We start from the raw sequence: 13,500 nt of genomic DNA, 5'->3' as shown, positions 1-13,500 counted from the left end.
GAAAGAAGAAAGGGGGGAAGGGAGGGAGGGAGGGAGAAAAAGAGAGAGGGAGAGAGGTAGGAAAGGAGAAAGATAGAATGGAGAGAGAGAAAAGAAAGAAATAAAGGAAGGAAAGAGAAAAAGAGAAAAGAAAGGGAGGGAGGGAGGAAGAAATAAAGAGAAGGAGGGAGGAAGAGAAGAACTAAAGAACAAAGAAAGAAAGGAGGAAAGGAGGGAGAGAGGAATGAAGGGGAAATTCAAATAGATCTGGAAAGGTATACAAAAGCATTTTTTGCTTGTTGTTTAATTAATTTGTTCTACCTTGTTTAAATGCTAAGGGTTTTATATAAGCTTTTATTCCTTATTTGGTTTATTTATCTGATTATTTGCTTTGTTCGTGCTTATTAAATTTATACCAAAAACATTTTTTTAAAAATCATACTTTGGACACTATGTTTAAAACAATACAGTGATGTCTGCTGATTTCCTTTATGAATCATCTCTAAAATCTCACATAATCTTAAGACCCAAAAAATCCTTCAGATAGGCTGTTTTCATCTCTATTATTTGTTTTAAAGCACCAGTATAGCTTTCTTTTGCTCTATACGCCATAGAATGACCTTTGACTGAAAGCGATATAATCCTGACCTAACATCTTGCTGTTGTCACTCTTGGAATCAAAACTTTGGGGTACAAAATTTTATCTCTTTCCCTCAGTATCTCTGTGGCCACAGGCAAATTGTTTAATGTCTCTGCGAATCAGTTTCCTCATCTGTTAAAAATAACGGTGGCATTAATATCCTACTCTTACTTGATTTTTTCTGCAGTATTTGACACTGTTGCCCAGTGTCTTTTCCTGTAAACTCACTATAGGTTTTCCTGATGCTGCTCCCTCCTGTTTTTCAACTATTTTAGCCCCTCCTTCTTTGTTTACTTGGCTGGATTATCATTCATATCCCATCCAAAAACTGCAGACATGGCCCAAGGCTCTATCCTGGACCCTATTTCCTTCTTTCTTTATGCTTCCTATACTATCTCATTATCTCCCATGGGTTCAACAATCATTTCTTCAGAAATGATTCCCAGATCAGTATTTCTAGCATCCTAGTAACCATTTCATTTGGATCTTTCTCCCAAGCTCCAGCCCAAACCACTGCCTATTGATCATTTCACAGTGGATATCCCATATTGGTTTCAAACTTACCATGTGTAAAACAAAACTCATTTTCTTCTTCCAAGCCCACTCCCCTCTTCTGAATTTTCTTCTTTCTGTCAAGGGCACCATCATTCTTCCAGGCACTCAGGTTCTCAAGCACGGTATCATCCTTGATCTTCCATCTTCCTCACTCCATACATTAGGGCCCTGAATCCACAGGAAAAATATTCCAAGATCTATTATGATGGCTGAAACCATGAATTTCAGCAAACACCTGCTGACCTCCACCCATATGTGCTCTCTCTCCCTTATCCTGCCCCTGGCTCCTCATTTTAAAGCTTTCCACCCACTCTACTCCCATTAAAAATGCTTAAGAATGGAAAGTAGAAGCAAAAGAGACTTTCAAGGCCACTGCCATGGACAGATTCCTGCTTCATGGGTGGGTTTCTGGCTTCAGATTGACCAAGGATAATTAAAACCACAGAAAACAAATCATGGATATTTATCAGTTCTACCTCTACAACCTCGCTCTCTCTTTCTTTAAATCCTCACCTTCCATCTTGGAATCAATACAGTGTTTTGGTTCCAAGGCAGAAGAAAGGTAAGGGGTAGGCAAGGGGAGAGAGGTGGTTAATTGACTTGCCCAGAGTAATATAGATAAAAAGCATCTGAGGTCAAATTTGATCCCAGGACCTCCTTTTCCAGACCTGCATAACTTCTCTTTACCTCATTCTCTCTATCCACACAGTCACCACTTCAGTTCATTCCTAATTAGCTTCCCATCCTCAAGTTCATCCCCATTCCAATACAACCTCCTCCCACAGCAGAAGGAATATTCCTAGAATAAAGTCACTCTAAGAGCTATCTATTGCCTCAAGGATCAAATCTAAATTCTTCTTTTGGAAACCTAGGCTTTTACAACTTGGATCTAGTCTGAGTCTTCAGACGTATTACACATGACTAACCTAGCCAAACTGGCCTTTTGCTGATTCTCACATCACTACCACAATCATTATCAATAAAGCATTTATTAAAGGTCCACTATGTGCCAGGCACTGTGGATATAAAGACAAAAGGCAGTCCCTGTCCTCAAGAAACTTACATTCTAAAAGGGAAGATAATATCTGCATGTATAGATAAATCCAAATACAAAGTCATCTCAGAAGGGAAGGCTTCAGTCAGTAGCTCTAGGGACTAGGAAAAACCTTATGCAAAAGACAACACTTGAGCTGTCTTTTTTTTTTAAGTTTAATTACTTAATTTAGAATATTTTTCCATGGTTATATGGTTCATGTTCTTTCCCTCCCCTCCAACCACCCCCCTCCCATAGCTAACACACAATTCCACTGGGTTTTACATGTGTCATTGATCAAGACCTATTTCCATATTATTGATATTTGCACTAGGGTGATCCCTTAGAGTCTACATCTCCAATAATACCCCATTGACTCTTGCGATCAAGCAGTTGTTTTTCTTCTGTGTTTCTACTCCCACAGTTCTTTCTCTGAATGTGGAAAATGTTCTTTCTCATAAGTCCCTCAGAATTGTACTGGATCATTGCATTGCTACTGGTAGAAAGGCCCATTACATTCGATTGTGCCACAGTGTATCAGTCTCTGTGTACAATGTTCTCCTGGTTCTGCTCCTTTCACTCTGCATCAATTCCTGAAGGTCATTCCAGTTCACATGGAATTCCTCCAGTTCATTATTCCTTTCAGCACAACAGTATTCCATCATCAGCATATACCACAATTTGTTCAGTCATTCCCCAATTGAAGGGCATGCCCTCATTTTCCAATTTTTTTGCCACCACAAAGAGCATGGCTACAAATATTTTTGTACGTGTCTTTTTCCTTATTATCTCTTTGGGATATAAACTTGAGCTGAGTCTTGAAGAAAGCCAGAGGCAGAGGTAAGAAGAGGGAGAGAGAGAGAGTATTTGTTCACAGAATGGTTGGGAGGAATATCAATCTTCTCCTTGCTTCTAAATCACATATTCTGGAGCATATAAGTCAGCCTGAGAGGCAGATTGGTGTCATGGAGAGCAGCCTGCCTTGGAGTCAGGAAAAAATTACAGGTCTGGGTCAAAAAAGAAAAACGAACTTCATGGCTAAAATATTTTCCCCCAGCTGGGGTCAGTAATTTAATTTAAGGGATCTTTACAGAGTGGTTTTCTGCATGGGTGAGAAACCCCAATTAGCCAGGTTTAAAAGAAAATAAAAGCCTACTAGCAATCTATCTTCTGGAGAAAAAGCAAACATTATTTAAATAGAAAAGGGAGGTAGAGTATAAGCTGTATCAAACTAGTTGTTGAGTCACAGACACCTATGAAGCCAATTTGGATAATTAGACAAGGAATATTGGTCCCACAGTATATAACCCTCTAGAGATAGATAAAGGCTGGGGGGAACCTCTTGATAAGGATCTCCTGTGGATCTGGGGAGCTTTAGGGGGAGACTATCTCCCATTATCACCTTAAAAAAACACATTACTTTCTGTATCTAAGTATTAGTTCGATAAGTACTAAGTATCAGTTCCAAGGCAGAGGAGCAGGAAGGGCTAAGCAATTGAAAGTATGTGACTTGCCCAAGGCCACACAGCTAGTAAGTATCTGAGGCCACATTTGAACCCAGGACCTCTCAACTCCAGGTCTGGCTTTTTATACACTGCTGTATTAATTAGGAATTTTGTACCTTTGAATTCCTCTCTATATTACCCACCATCCTTTTCTTTTCATTTAAGTGTATGCTTACATTGTTTGTTTATAAGTTCTGTAACTCCTCCCTCTTACTCTCTTCTTTCCCTACCAGGATGGGTTAGCTAGCTTTTTTTAACTTTAGTTATTATTAATAAACTTTATAAAATATAATATTTAGTTATTGTATATTTGTTTTAATCTTCATACTGCACTACTTTGCTGCCCCCATAATCCCCTTCTAACCAGGTATCCACACAGCTGGGGTCACATGGGGAAAGGGAAAAGAGAATAAGCATTTATATAGCACCTACTATATGCCAGGCACTATTTGCTAAATGCTTTTAACAAGTAGTATCTCAGCCAGTCCTCCCAACCACCCTAGAAAGTAGATGCTATTATTATCCCATTTTTACAGTTATAGAAATTGAGATAAATAAGGATTAAGTGACTTGCCTAGCATCACCCCGCTAGTAAGTGTCTGAGATGAGGCTTGAACCTCAGGACTTCCAGCCCCAGGCTCTATCCATTGCTGTTGTTGTTTAGTCATTTTTTCAGATATGTCTGACTCTTCATGACCCCATTTGGAGTTTTCTTGTCAAAAATAATAGTTTCCTTCTTTGGATCATTTTATAAATGAGAAGTCTGAGGCAAACAGGGATAAGTGACTTGCCCAGGGTCACACAAATAGAAAGTAAGGCCAGCTTTGAACTCAGGAAAATGAGTCTTCCTGACTTCAGGTCTAGCACTCTATCTATTGCACCACTTACCTGCCCTTATCCATTGTGCCAAAATTTGTACCATTTAACAACTTGATTATGCAGTCTCAGGACCTCACAACATCTTTACTCACACTTCATTTTTTTAAGCAAAGGAGTTTGGAACTTGGCATTTTATTGACATGGAGAAACCCCAGTGTGAAAACTCTACAAATAGGCTCCTCCATCTATCATTTTATGGGCTTAGAGACTCTCCTGGGGCAAGGAAATAAGGTGCTCTGCTCATTGACACCCAACTAGTCTATGCCAGAGGCATGACTTAAACCAATTCTTGGGACCATAGAGAGCAGGATCACAGATTTAAAGCTAGAAGGTAGTATAAAGATAACTGATGGTTCAGTGGAAAGTATATCAGGTCTGGAATCAGAAAGATCTGAGTTCAAATCTGGGCTCAGACACTAGTTACATGAGCCTGGGCAAGTCACTTGAATTCTGTTCACCTCAGTTTCTTCAACTATAAATTGGAAATAATAATAGAACTTAGCTTAGTGCTTGGCACATAGTCAACACTATATAAAAATGCTTATTCCCTTTTATACCCTTAAAGGCCATCAAGTCCCAACTCTCTCATTTCTCATCATTAGATGAGAAAACTAAGGAACTAACAAGTTAAGTGATTTGTCCAAGAGTACACAGCTAGTCTAAGTCTCCAAGTGGGGGCAATTAGGTGGCTCAGTGGATAGAGGACCAGCTGGAGTCAGGAAGACTCATTTTCCAGAGTTCAAATCTGGCTTGGGACTCTTCCTAACTGGGTGACCCTGGCCAAGTTGCTTATCCCTGTTTGCCTCAGTTTCCTCATCTGTCAAATGAGCTGGAGAAGGAAATGGAAAACCACCCTAGTATCTTTGCCAAGAGAATCCCAAAAAGGGTCACAAAGAGTTGGGCATGACTGAAATGACTGAGCACCAACAAGGCTCCAAATCTGAATTCGAATTTAGACCTTCCTGACTTCAAATTCAGACCTCCATCCACTCTATACCTTACCCCTCTCTCCTCATCATGTCATGATTGTATCTTGGAGAATATTTGATATTTGTGAATGAATGTTCAAAACATATTACATAAAACATACATGATAAATCCTGCAAGACCTCAATTACTTCTGGAGCCTGGTAATGTTATTCATCAAGTTCAGTGTCATATAATATACTTTCTTCCTAAGGAATGGCTTTTGATATTTCTGATTTCCAAATATGTTCCCCCAAACACAGAACAAAAGTTGCCTTTCCCTTTATTTGCCTGCCCTGAGCTTGGCCCAGGCAGTATTTGTGTTAAGATAATCACAATTTACACTAAACTTCAGAGTCTATAAATATTTGAATAGAGGCCTAATGTGTAATGCCGTGCTGCAGGGAGATACACTGGCCAATGATGACTGTGGGATGGTTTGGACTTTGACCAGACTTGAAAAAGAAAGGCAGCCTTGGCTCTGGGGATGAAAAACTGCCCCTGAAATCAGCAAGATCTGGCTTCAAATCTTGCCTCATAGGCATGCTGACTGTGTGACCCTGGGCAAGTAATGTAACCCCTCTGTGACCTGAGAATTCTCCAAGACCCTAAGTTTCAGATCAGCATCCGTGAAGGCCTTTTCTACATTGGAATTCTCCCAAAAAAAGGGAAATCTCACATCTGTATAGAAAAAAGAAAACGAGAAAGGGATCATGTTAATTATGATCTTTTTTCTCAGTGATCTGCCCTATCCCCGAACCCACTCTTCTCATTCCTAAAGAAGTTTACTCTGGTTTTGCTAGTAACTAGCCCACATTTATAGAATTCCTTAAGGTTTACAAAATGTTTGATCTACACCGTCTCATGTGAGACTCACCCACTGTGGAAGAAAGGCACTTGGAGTATTGTTATTCCCACTTTGCAGGTGATGAGACTGAGGCAAAATTAAGTGCAAGTAAATTTTTAACCATTATCAGGAAAGCAAAGTATACAAAATATACTTTTAAAAATATTCTATTTTTCTCCAATTATATGTAAAAACATTTTTAACATTCATCTTCTTTAAAATTTTGGGTATCGAATTCTCTTCCTCCTTTCCACCCTCCCTTCCTCCCTCCTAACTTTCCGTCCTCCCTGAAATGGTAAGCAAGCTGATAGAGACTTTACATGTGCAATCACAAGACATACCTCTAAATTTAGTCCGTGTTATTCTTACCTTCTTGAGTCTAGACAATCAACAAATACACAATATTTAAAGAAAATGATCCTGTTCCCACTAAGTCTTCTTTTGTTATATGACAGTCATCTGACTACATCCATCAACTTTCTATTCTCTTACCCTCCTAAAATTGAATCCTCTCTTGTAACAACAACAAAAAGAGCAGTTCAGCAAAGACACCCAATGGGTGACTGATTCTGTTGACATATACAACATTATGCTATAATCATCCCCATGTCTCTGATGATATTTCATTCTCTCTTCTCCAGGGTCATGGCTTTTTTGCCATTTGCTCAGATATCAACTACCTTTTAAGGATCTTTTCATTTACATTTCTTATAGTCATTTTTTACTCTGCATCAGTTCACTCAAGCCTTCTGAAGTTTCTCTGAATTCTTCGTATGTCATTTCTTATGACACAATAATTTTCAATCACTTTCACGGACCATGGTTTCTTCAGCCATCTCCCCAGTTTCTTGACCCCACAAAAGGTACCACTATAAATATTTTGGGATATATTGCAGCTTTTTCTGTCTTTAAACTCCTCCGGGCACATACCTTTGGGTACATAGCTGAGACATCAGGTATGACCTATGAAGTCATTTTGCTTAGATAATTCCAAATTATTACACAGAGTGTTTGAGGCAATTTACAGCTCTGCCAACAATGAATTAATGTCCCTATATTCACACAGACCCTCCAAAATTGACTCTGTTTTGTGTCATCTTTGTCAATTTACAAAGTGCAAGTTCCCCCAGTGGATTCATGGTCTGGTCCCTCGTCACTATCCTGGTCATCCTCTGCTTTAGTATAGCATCACACTTTCTGGCATGTAACATACCCTGTCTTGAACACAATAACACACATGTGTTCTAATCATGACATAATAGAATACAACTGCCATTTTTCTTATTTGGATATAATATTTCTACCTAGATGACCTGAGTTTACATTTATTTTTTAGCTAAATCCTCTAGTAACAGCCCTTTTTGACCTTAAAGTTTAGGCGGGCTTCACTGCCTGCCCCCTTTGCATGGTTGCTCCTATTCCTTTACTTGTGCAATTCAATTATAGAACAAAGTTCAGATTTTGACATTTATCCGATAAAAATCTAATCTCTGTGCCTTACAGAGGAAGAAACTGAGGTTCGGAGAATTAAAGTGACTTTCTTGGAGTAAAATCTATTAGGACTCATATTTTGAACTAAACCCTCAGCAGTAAGAGATTTGGCAAGGATCAACACAGCCAGGGTCAGGCTAAACTGCTGGGCCTCAATCTGCCAGGGCTCCGTGTCTCCTCTTAGGCAGGAGGTTAGCACCCTCTTTGCAAAAATTAAACTTCTAATAACAGCAGCATTTTGATTTTTTCTCTCTCCAGCTAGTGGGCAAGGATATCGAACAGGCCATGGAGAACGAAGTATCTGGAGACCTCAAGAAGGCCTTACTAACTATAGGTAACATCAGGTTGGGAGGTCCCCCCCCACCCCACTAACATAATCATCATTTAACAGCATGTGTCCGAAACCCATGAACTTAATTTAATCTTAACCGATTTATTAGTGTGACCAAAGGTGGCCATAAATAGAATCCAAGCAAGAAGCTCCAGATGAGTCAAGGGTGCCTTCCTCTAGCGTGTTTCTCTTAACATGCTGACAGAGAAAGAGCTGTGTTTGAAAAAAGACATCTCCTGTGAGAAGCGGGCAGGGAGCTTTGATTTAAAGACTTGCCAGGAAAACACCAGGGCACCGGCTCTCTGGTCTTTGCCGGTAGGCAGGAAATAGCAGAGAAGGGACAGGAGGAGCATGCCTTGGCAGAATCCCTTCTTTCTGCAAGACCTAGAGGGAAGGCATTGTCCATTGTCCACCATCCAACAGTAAGGAGTCCAGGGCACCGTCCCAAAGAGAAGAACTAAAAGGAGTATTCCCAGAAGAAGGAGGATAATATGAAAAAAATTAAGAAGCAACCCTGGAAGTTGAAAAATGTTCTCAAATTGCCAAACATTTTGTTCCCCTAAAAATAATGGCAGTAATTGATTGTTTCATCCAAACTTGTTTTGCATTCAGATGAGTAGAACCTCTGCCATGATCTATGTGGGCATGAATGTCCCTAGTGTTACTCATGACTCATGCTGAATAAACACATGAGACCTCGCACAAAGACTGTGCTTTGGGCTTAAAGAAGGATTCTTCAAACAGGATCTGTGACCTAACAGACCCTTCCCCCCTCCCCAGTCCACCCCCTCTGCCAGAGGCCTTCTCTCCTTCCTTAAACTCCTGACATCATTGTCCCAGATTTCTATACTAGAAGAGAAAAATGAAGAATTGGGCTCCCAAATGGCAGCAAAATTCTTAAGAATAACTAACATTTAGATAGCACTTTAAGGTTTCTAAAGCAATTTATATGAAGCTCTCAGACAGTACAGCAGCGGAATTGGAGTCAGAAAAATCTGAATTCAAATCCAACTTCAGACACTTACTAGCTAGGTGACACTGGGCAGGTTATTTAACCTCTGCCTGTCTCCATTTCCTCATCTGTAAAATGGAATAATAGTACCTACCTCCAATTTAAATGCTAGCTATTATTATTATTATTATTATTATTATGTCATTTGATCCTCACAAAATCCTGTGAGGTAGGTACTCTAGGTATTATCACTGCCACTTTAAAGATAAGGAATGGGGACTCCTAGAATTAAATGGCTTTCCCTTAATCGCCCAACTAGTAACTATCGAAGGGAGGATTTGAACCTTCGGCTCCCCTAACTTCCAAGTCCAGCCTTTGTTCTACTTAAAGCATATTTCCTCCAAATTAAAATTTAATTCAAAAAATGTCTCCAAGAAGGGATAATACAAATCTTCGTTGCTGTGGGTAAATAACTATATTTAATCATGGAGCCTTCATTCATTCTTAGCAGAGATCTGATTGGGAAAGGAGTGAAGGCAATGAAGTGCTTCTGTGTTTCAACCCGGTGATTCTCAGGTCTGCCATCACTGGCAGCCTCATTGACTGTTTCTCTTTCTTTTTCCACCCTCCAACTTGTGAGAGCTCAAGAGGAGCCACTGAAGAACTGTGCATCCTGGTTAACCACGCTTCCCTTTGCTTCCTGCGAAACCAAGCCATTTACATTACTTGGAAAGTCCTTCTTAGTAGGTCTACCAATTCAGTTCCTGCTGTCACTGACTACATGAAAGTCCACCTGAAGAAAATTCCCTTTAAAAAGAGCACATTGGAGGCAGCTAGATGACTCGGTAGATAAGAGAGCCAGGCCTAGAGATGAGAGATCCTAGGTTCAAATTTGATCTCAGGCACTTCCTAGCTGTGTGACCCTAGTCAAGTCACTCAACCCCATTGCCTAGCCCTTATTGCTCTTCTGCTTTGGAACCAATATACACTATTGATTCTAAGATAAAAGATAAGGGGTTTTTTAGCATATTTCTTCAAAGAGCTGAATGGAAGAGAAATATAAGAAGGATTGGCTAAGTAAATATGGAACAGAACAATTCTCATTTTGTGACAATTATTAGAGGCTGTTGCCTTAAATTGTTTGGCCCTCTCAGAATTTCAGATATAACATCAAGCCCCCAAAGCAATTCTGACTCTTTATTTCCCCCTAGAATTAGTTTGTTTTTCAAGAAAGAATCAAGAACTCATTTTTAATTCAAGGGAAAGGGCACGTTTATCTCTTTTACAATGGATACTACAGGGGCTTATAGAAGATACCTGCCCCACAACCTACAAAGAATTCAAGCAAAGAGAGGGTTTGCTACTCTCCTTCTGCCACCTTTAGAGTCACAGGGAATCCTGCCTGGCCTTGTTCCTCTCAGATTGCTGATGAGTGCAGATAATCTATGGGACTAGCACTGGGAACAAGATTCTCTCCCTGTTAGGGGTATGGCAGACACACATGCCTTTATGCTCACTTCATTATTGTTTAAAATAACTATAATTATTAATAAATGTTTTCTAAAGACTGATCTTACTTTAGTTACACAAATTTCTTAACAGTTGTATCAGCACTGTGTACTGTAAATAACTGGGTGTGTAAATAACTGCCAAGAGGCAGAAACAAAGAACATCAGTTCATTCTCTCAGTGTTGTTAGCAAAGAACCATCAATCTCGGGAGAGGGAGAACGAGTCACTGACATGTCCAGGAATCGTAATACCTCCAGTGTGTTCTTTAATGATCACCCAGGGATGGAAAATAGAGCGTGCTTAACAAAATTGAATATTACATCAAGCTGGGAACAGTTAAGGATGGAGCAGATATGCTCAATCATAAAAGATGGGTTGAGAAATCAAAATAACTATTTTTGCTCATGTGGGGAAACAGAATCAGGATGTAAATGAATCTTAACTAGAATGTTGGGCTGAATCTAGTAAGATGAAATATAATATAGATAAATGTAAAGATCTGCATTTGAGCTCAAATAATCAATTCCACAAATACAAGATGGTGGAGGAATGGCTAGTGGACAGTTCCTGTGAAAAAGACTAGAGGATTTTAGTGGACTAAAAGGCTGATGTGAATCACTGTGGTCTGGCATCAAGACTAGATCAGTAAAGGCATTAGAGCAAGGATGAGAGTCTGAAAGAGGGATATGATTAGAAAAAGGGGATGGATATAAGAGATGCTGTGGAAATAGAACAGGGGACACTTGTCTTCTGATCAGACATGGGAGTGGTAATGAGGGAAAGTGTAGAGTTGATGATGACTTTGAGATTATGTGCCTAGATGATGGCACCTTTAGCAGAAATGGGGAAATTCAGGGCAGCTAGGTGGCTCAATGGGTAGAGAGCCAGGCCTAGGGACAGGAAGTTCTGGGTTCAAATCTCAGGCACTTCTTAATTGCATAACCCTGAGCAAGTCACTTAATCCCAGTTGCCTAGTCTTTTCCTCTTCTGCTTTGGAGCCAATATTTAGTATTAATTCTAACACAGGAATAGAAGGAATAGTAGGAATAAAAAAAATTGTTTTCATTTTAAAGAAAGAAAGAGGGAAGTTCATAAGTATGGGTGGTTTAGGGGGAAAGAACAGGTGTGCTGTTTTTGGACATATTGACAGGCACAAGTAATTTTTCTGTGACAAGAAATTAAATGGCAACCAATTCTATATTAATGAATTTCTCTCAGCTTACCTAGTATGGTATTTGGGAAAAAAGAAATGCACTTAGTTGCTGAACCTTTCCAGTTTGGTAGGGCCTATCAAAATCTGTGCTTAGCTGGTATTGCCTTTGAGAGCTCAGGGCTATCTACATGCCAAGGAGAGGAATCCTTCCCTGATGCAAAGATTTTAGTGGCAAGCTCAGGCTAGGAAAAACTATTTTCTGGCTGTAAAAATTTTTCAACTCTAGCCTAGGAGACCTGGCTAGGTTTCTAACTAGCTAGAGGCTGGCTGTATGAAATCTCCTTCCCCATAAGGCCTTTCAAAATAGGAGAAACTCTCCTTTGCCTCGAATCATTGTCCAAGTGTGGCTTTGGCTGGACAGGAGGCTTTTGGACAATAGTCCTTCTCCCAATCCCACTTTATAACAAGTTAGAATTGGCTCCCCCTTCCCTACAACCACCACCATCCCTCAAGCACTGGTATAATAACATCATCAGTGAATTTAAAAGCAGCTATTGCCTGGTGACATCCTTTGACAGCCCAACTATTTCCCAGCTTTTCCTTTCATTTGAATAAGCATGTTGTCTAAAAATGGCTCATTTTCTCATTTCTCTTGGTCCTGCCCAGTGAGAAGTACCCGAGACTGTGCAGGCTACTTTGCTGAAGTCCTGCACAAGGCCATGAAGGGACCTGGGGCTGATGGAGATACTTTAATCCGAGTCATAATAACCAGGGCCGAGGTGAGTTTAAAATAATCAAGTTGAATGTACATAATTGTTAGTGCATCTTCCTTCAAGGAGACAGTCTATGACCTTTAGCATCAGCCGCATCAAGATGTCTTTATCAAACACCTATTTGTTTGTGTCTGAGTACCAGGCAGTCGAGGGGATACACAGAAAAAGCAAATCAGATACAAGCCCCTGTATATGGTGGCACAGTGAATAAAGTGCTGAACTTGGAATCAGGAAGACCTGAGTTCAAATCCTATTGCAGACTCTTACTTGCTATATGACCCTAGACAAGTCACTTAATCTGTGTCTGCCTAAGTTTATGCATCTATAAAATGGGAGTAATAATACTTATCTCCCAAGATTCTTGTGAAGAAAAAAAAGTTTAATATTTGAAAAACACTCATCATCATCAGACATATTGCCCAGGGTCATCATTTCTATGCCTCACTTTATATATAGTACAAAAAGAAGAAATGTGCCTGAGATTTTTACAGTATAGTTTTCTGGACAAAGAAACACTCTACCAAGACAAGTCATCACTTGCTTTAAAACTTATGGTATTTGAGAGTTTCTAAGGACACAGAGAGGTAAAGCAATTTACCCAGGGTCACATAGTCAATATGTGGAAGAATAGAACTTAAATTCCTGGTTCTGAGGCCAGCTCTCTCCCTCTTCCTCTTCCCCTCCCTCTTCCTCTCTCTCTCTCTCTCTCTCTCTGTCTCTCTCTCTCTCTCTCTCTGTCTCTCTCTCTGTCTCTCTCTGTCTCTCTCTCTGTCTCTCTCTCTGTCTCTCTCTCTCTCTCTCTCTCTNAAAGACAAAAATCCTCCCCATTACTTCTATTTTTGTGGCACCCAGTTCAAAAGAGTTCCAGACACAATACAGAAAGGTG

At 39.9% G+C, this 13,500-nt stretch overlaps 1 protein-coding gene across 1 annotated transcript in view; it reads left to right on the top strand.

The window, feature by feature from the left end:
* The window catches only part of ANXA13 (annexin A13), a 139,310-nt gene extending 126,675 nt beyond the window's left edge, over window positions 1-12,635 (top strand). Inside the window, exons 10-11 of the mRNA XM_044684235.1 lie at window positions 8,154-8,229; window positions 12,508-12,635. Of these exons, the coding sequence (XP_044540170.1) occupies window positions 8,154-8,229; window positions 12,508-12,635 (204 nt within the window). The remainder of the gene's footprint in view (window positions 1-8,153; window positions 8,230-12,507) is intronic.
* Window positions 12,636-13,500: the final 865 nt, after the last annotated feature.

This window comes from Gracilinanus agilis, chromosome 1, assembly GCF_016433145.1.
Source record: "Gracilinanus agilis isolate LMUSP501 chromosome 1, AgileGrace, whole genome shotgun sequence".
NCBI classification, from domain to species: Eukaryota; Metazoa; Chordata; class Mammalia; order Didelphimorphia; family Didelphidae; genus Gracilinanus; species Gracilinanus agilis.
This window is presented reverse-complemented; position numbering and strand designations above follow the sequence as displayed.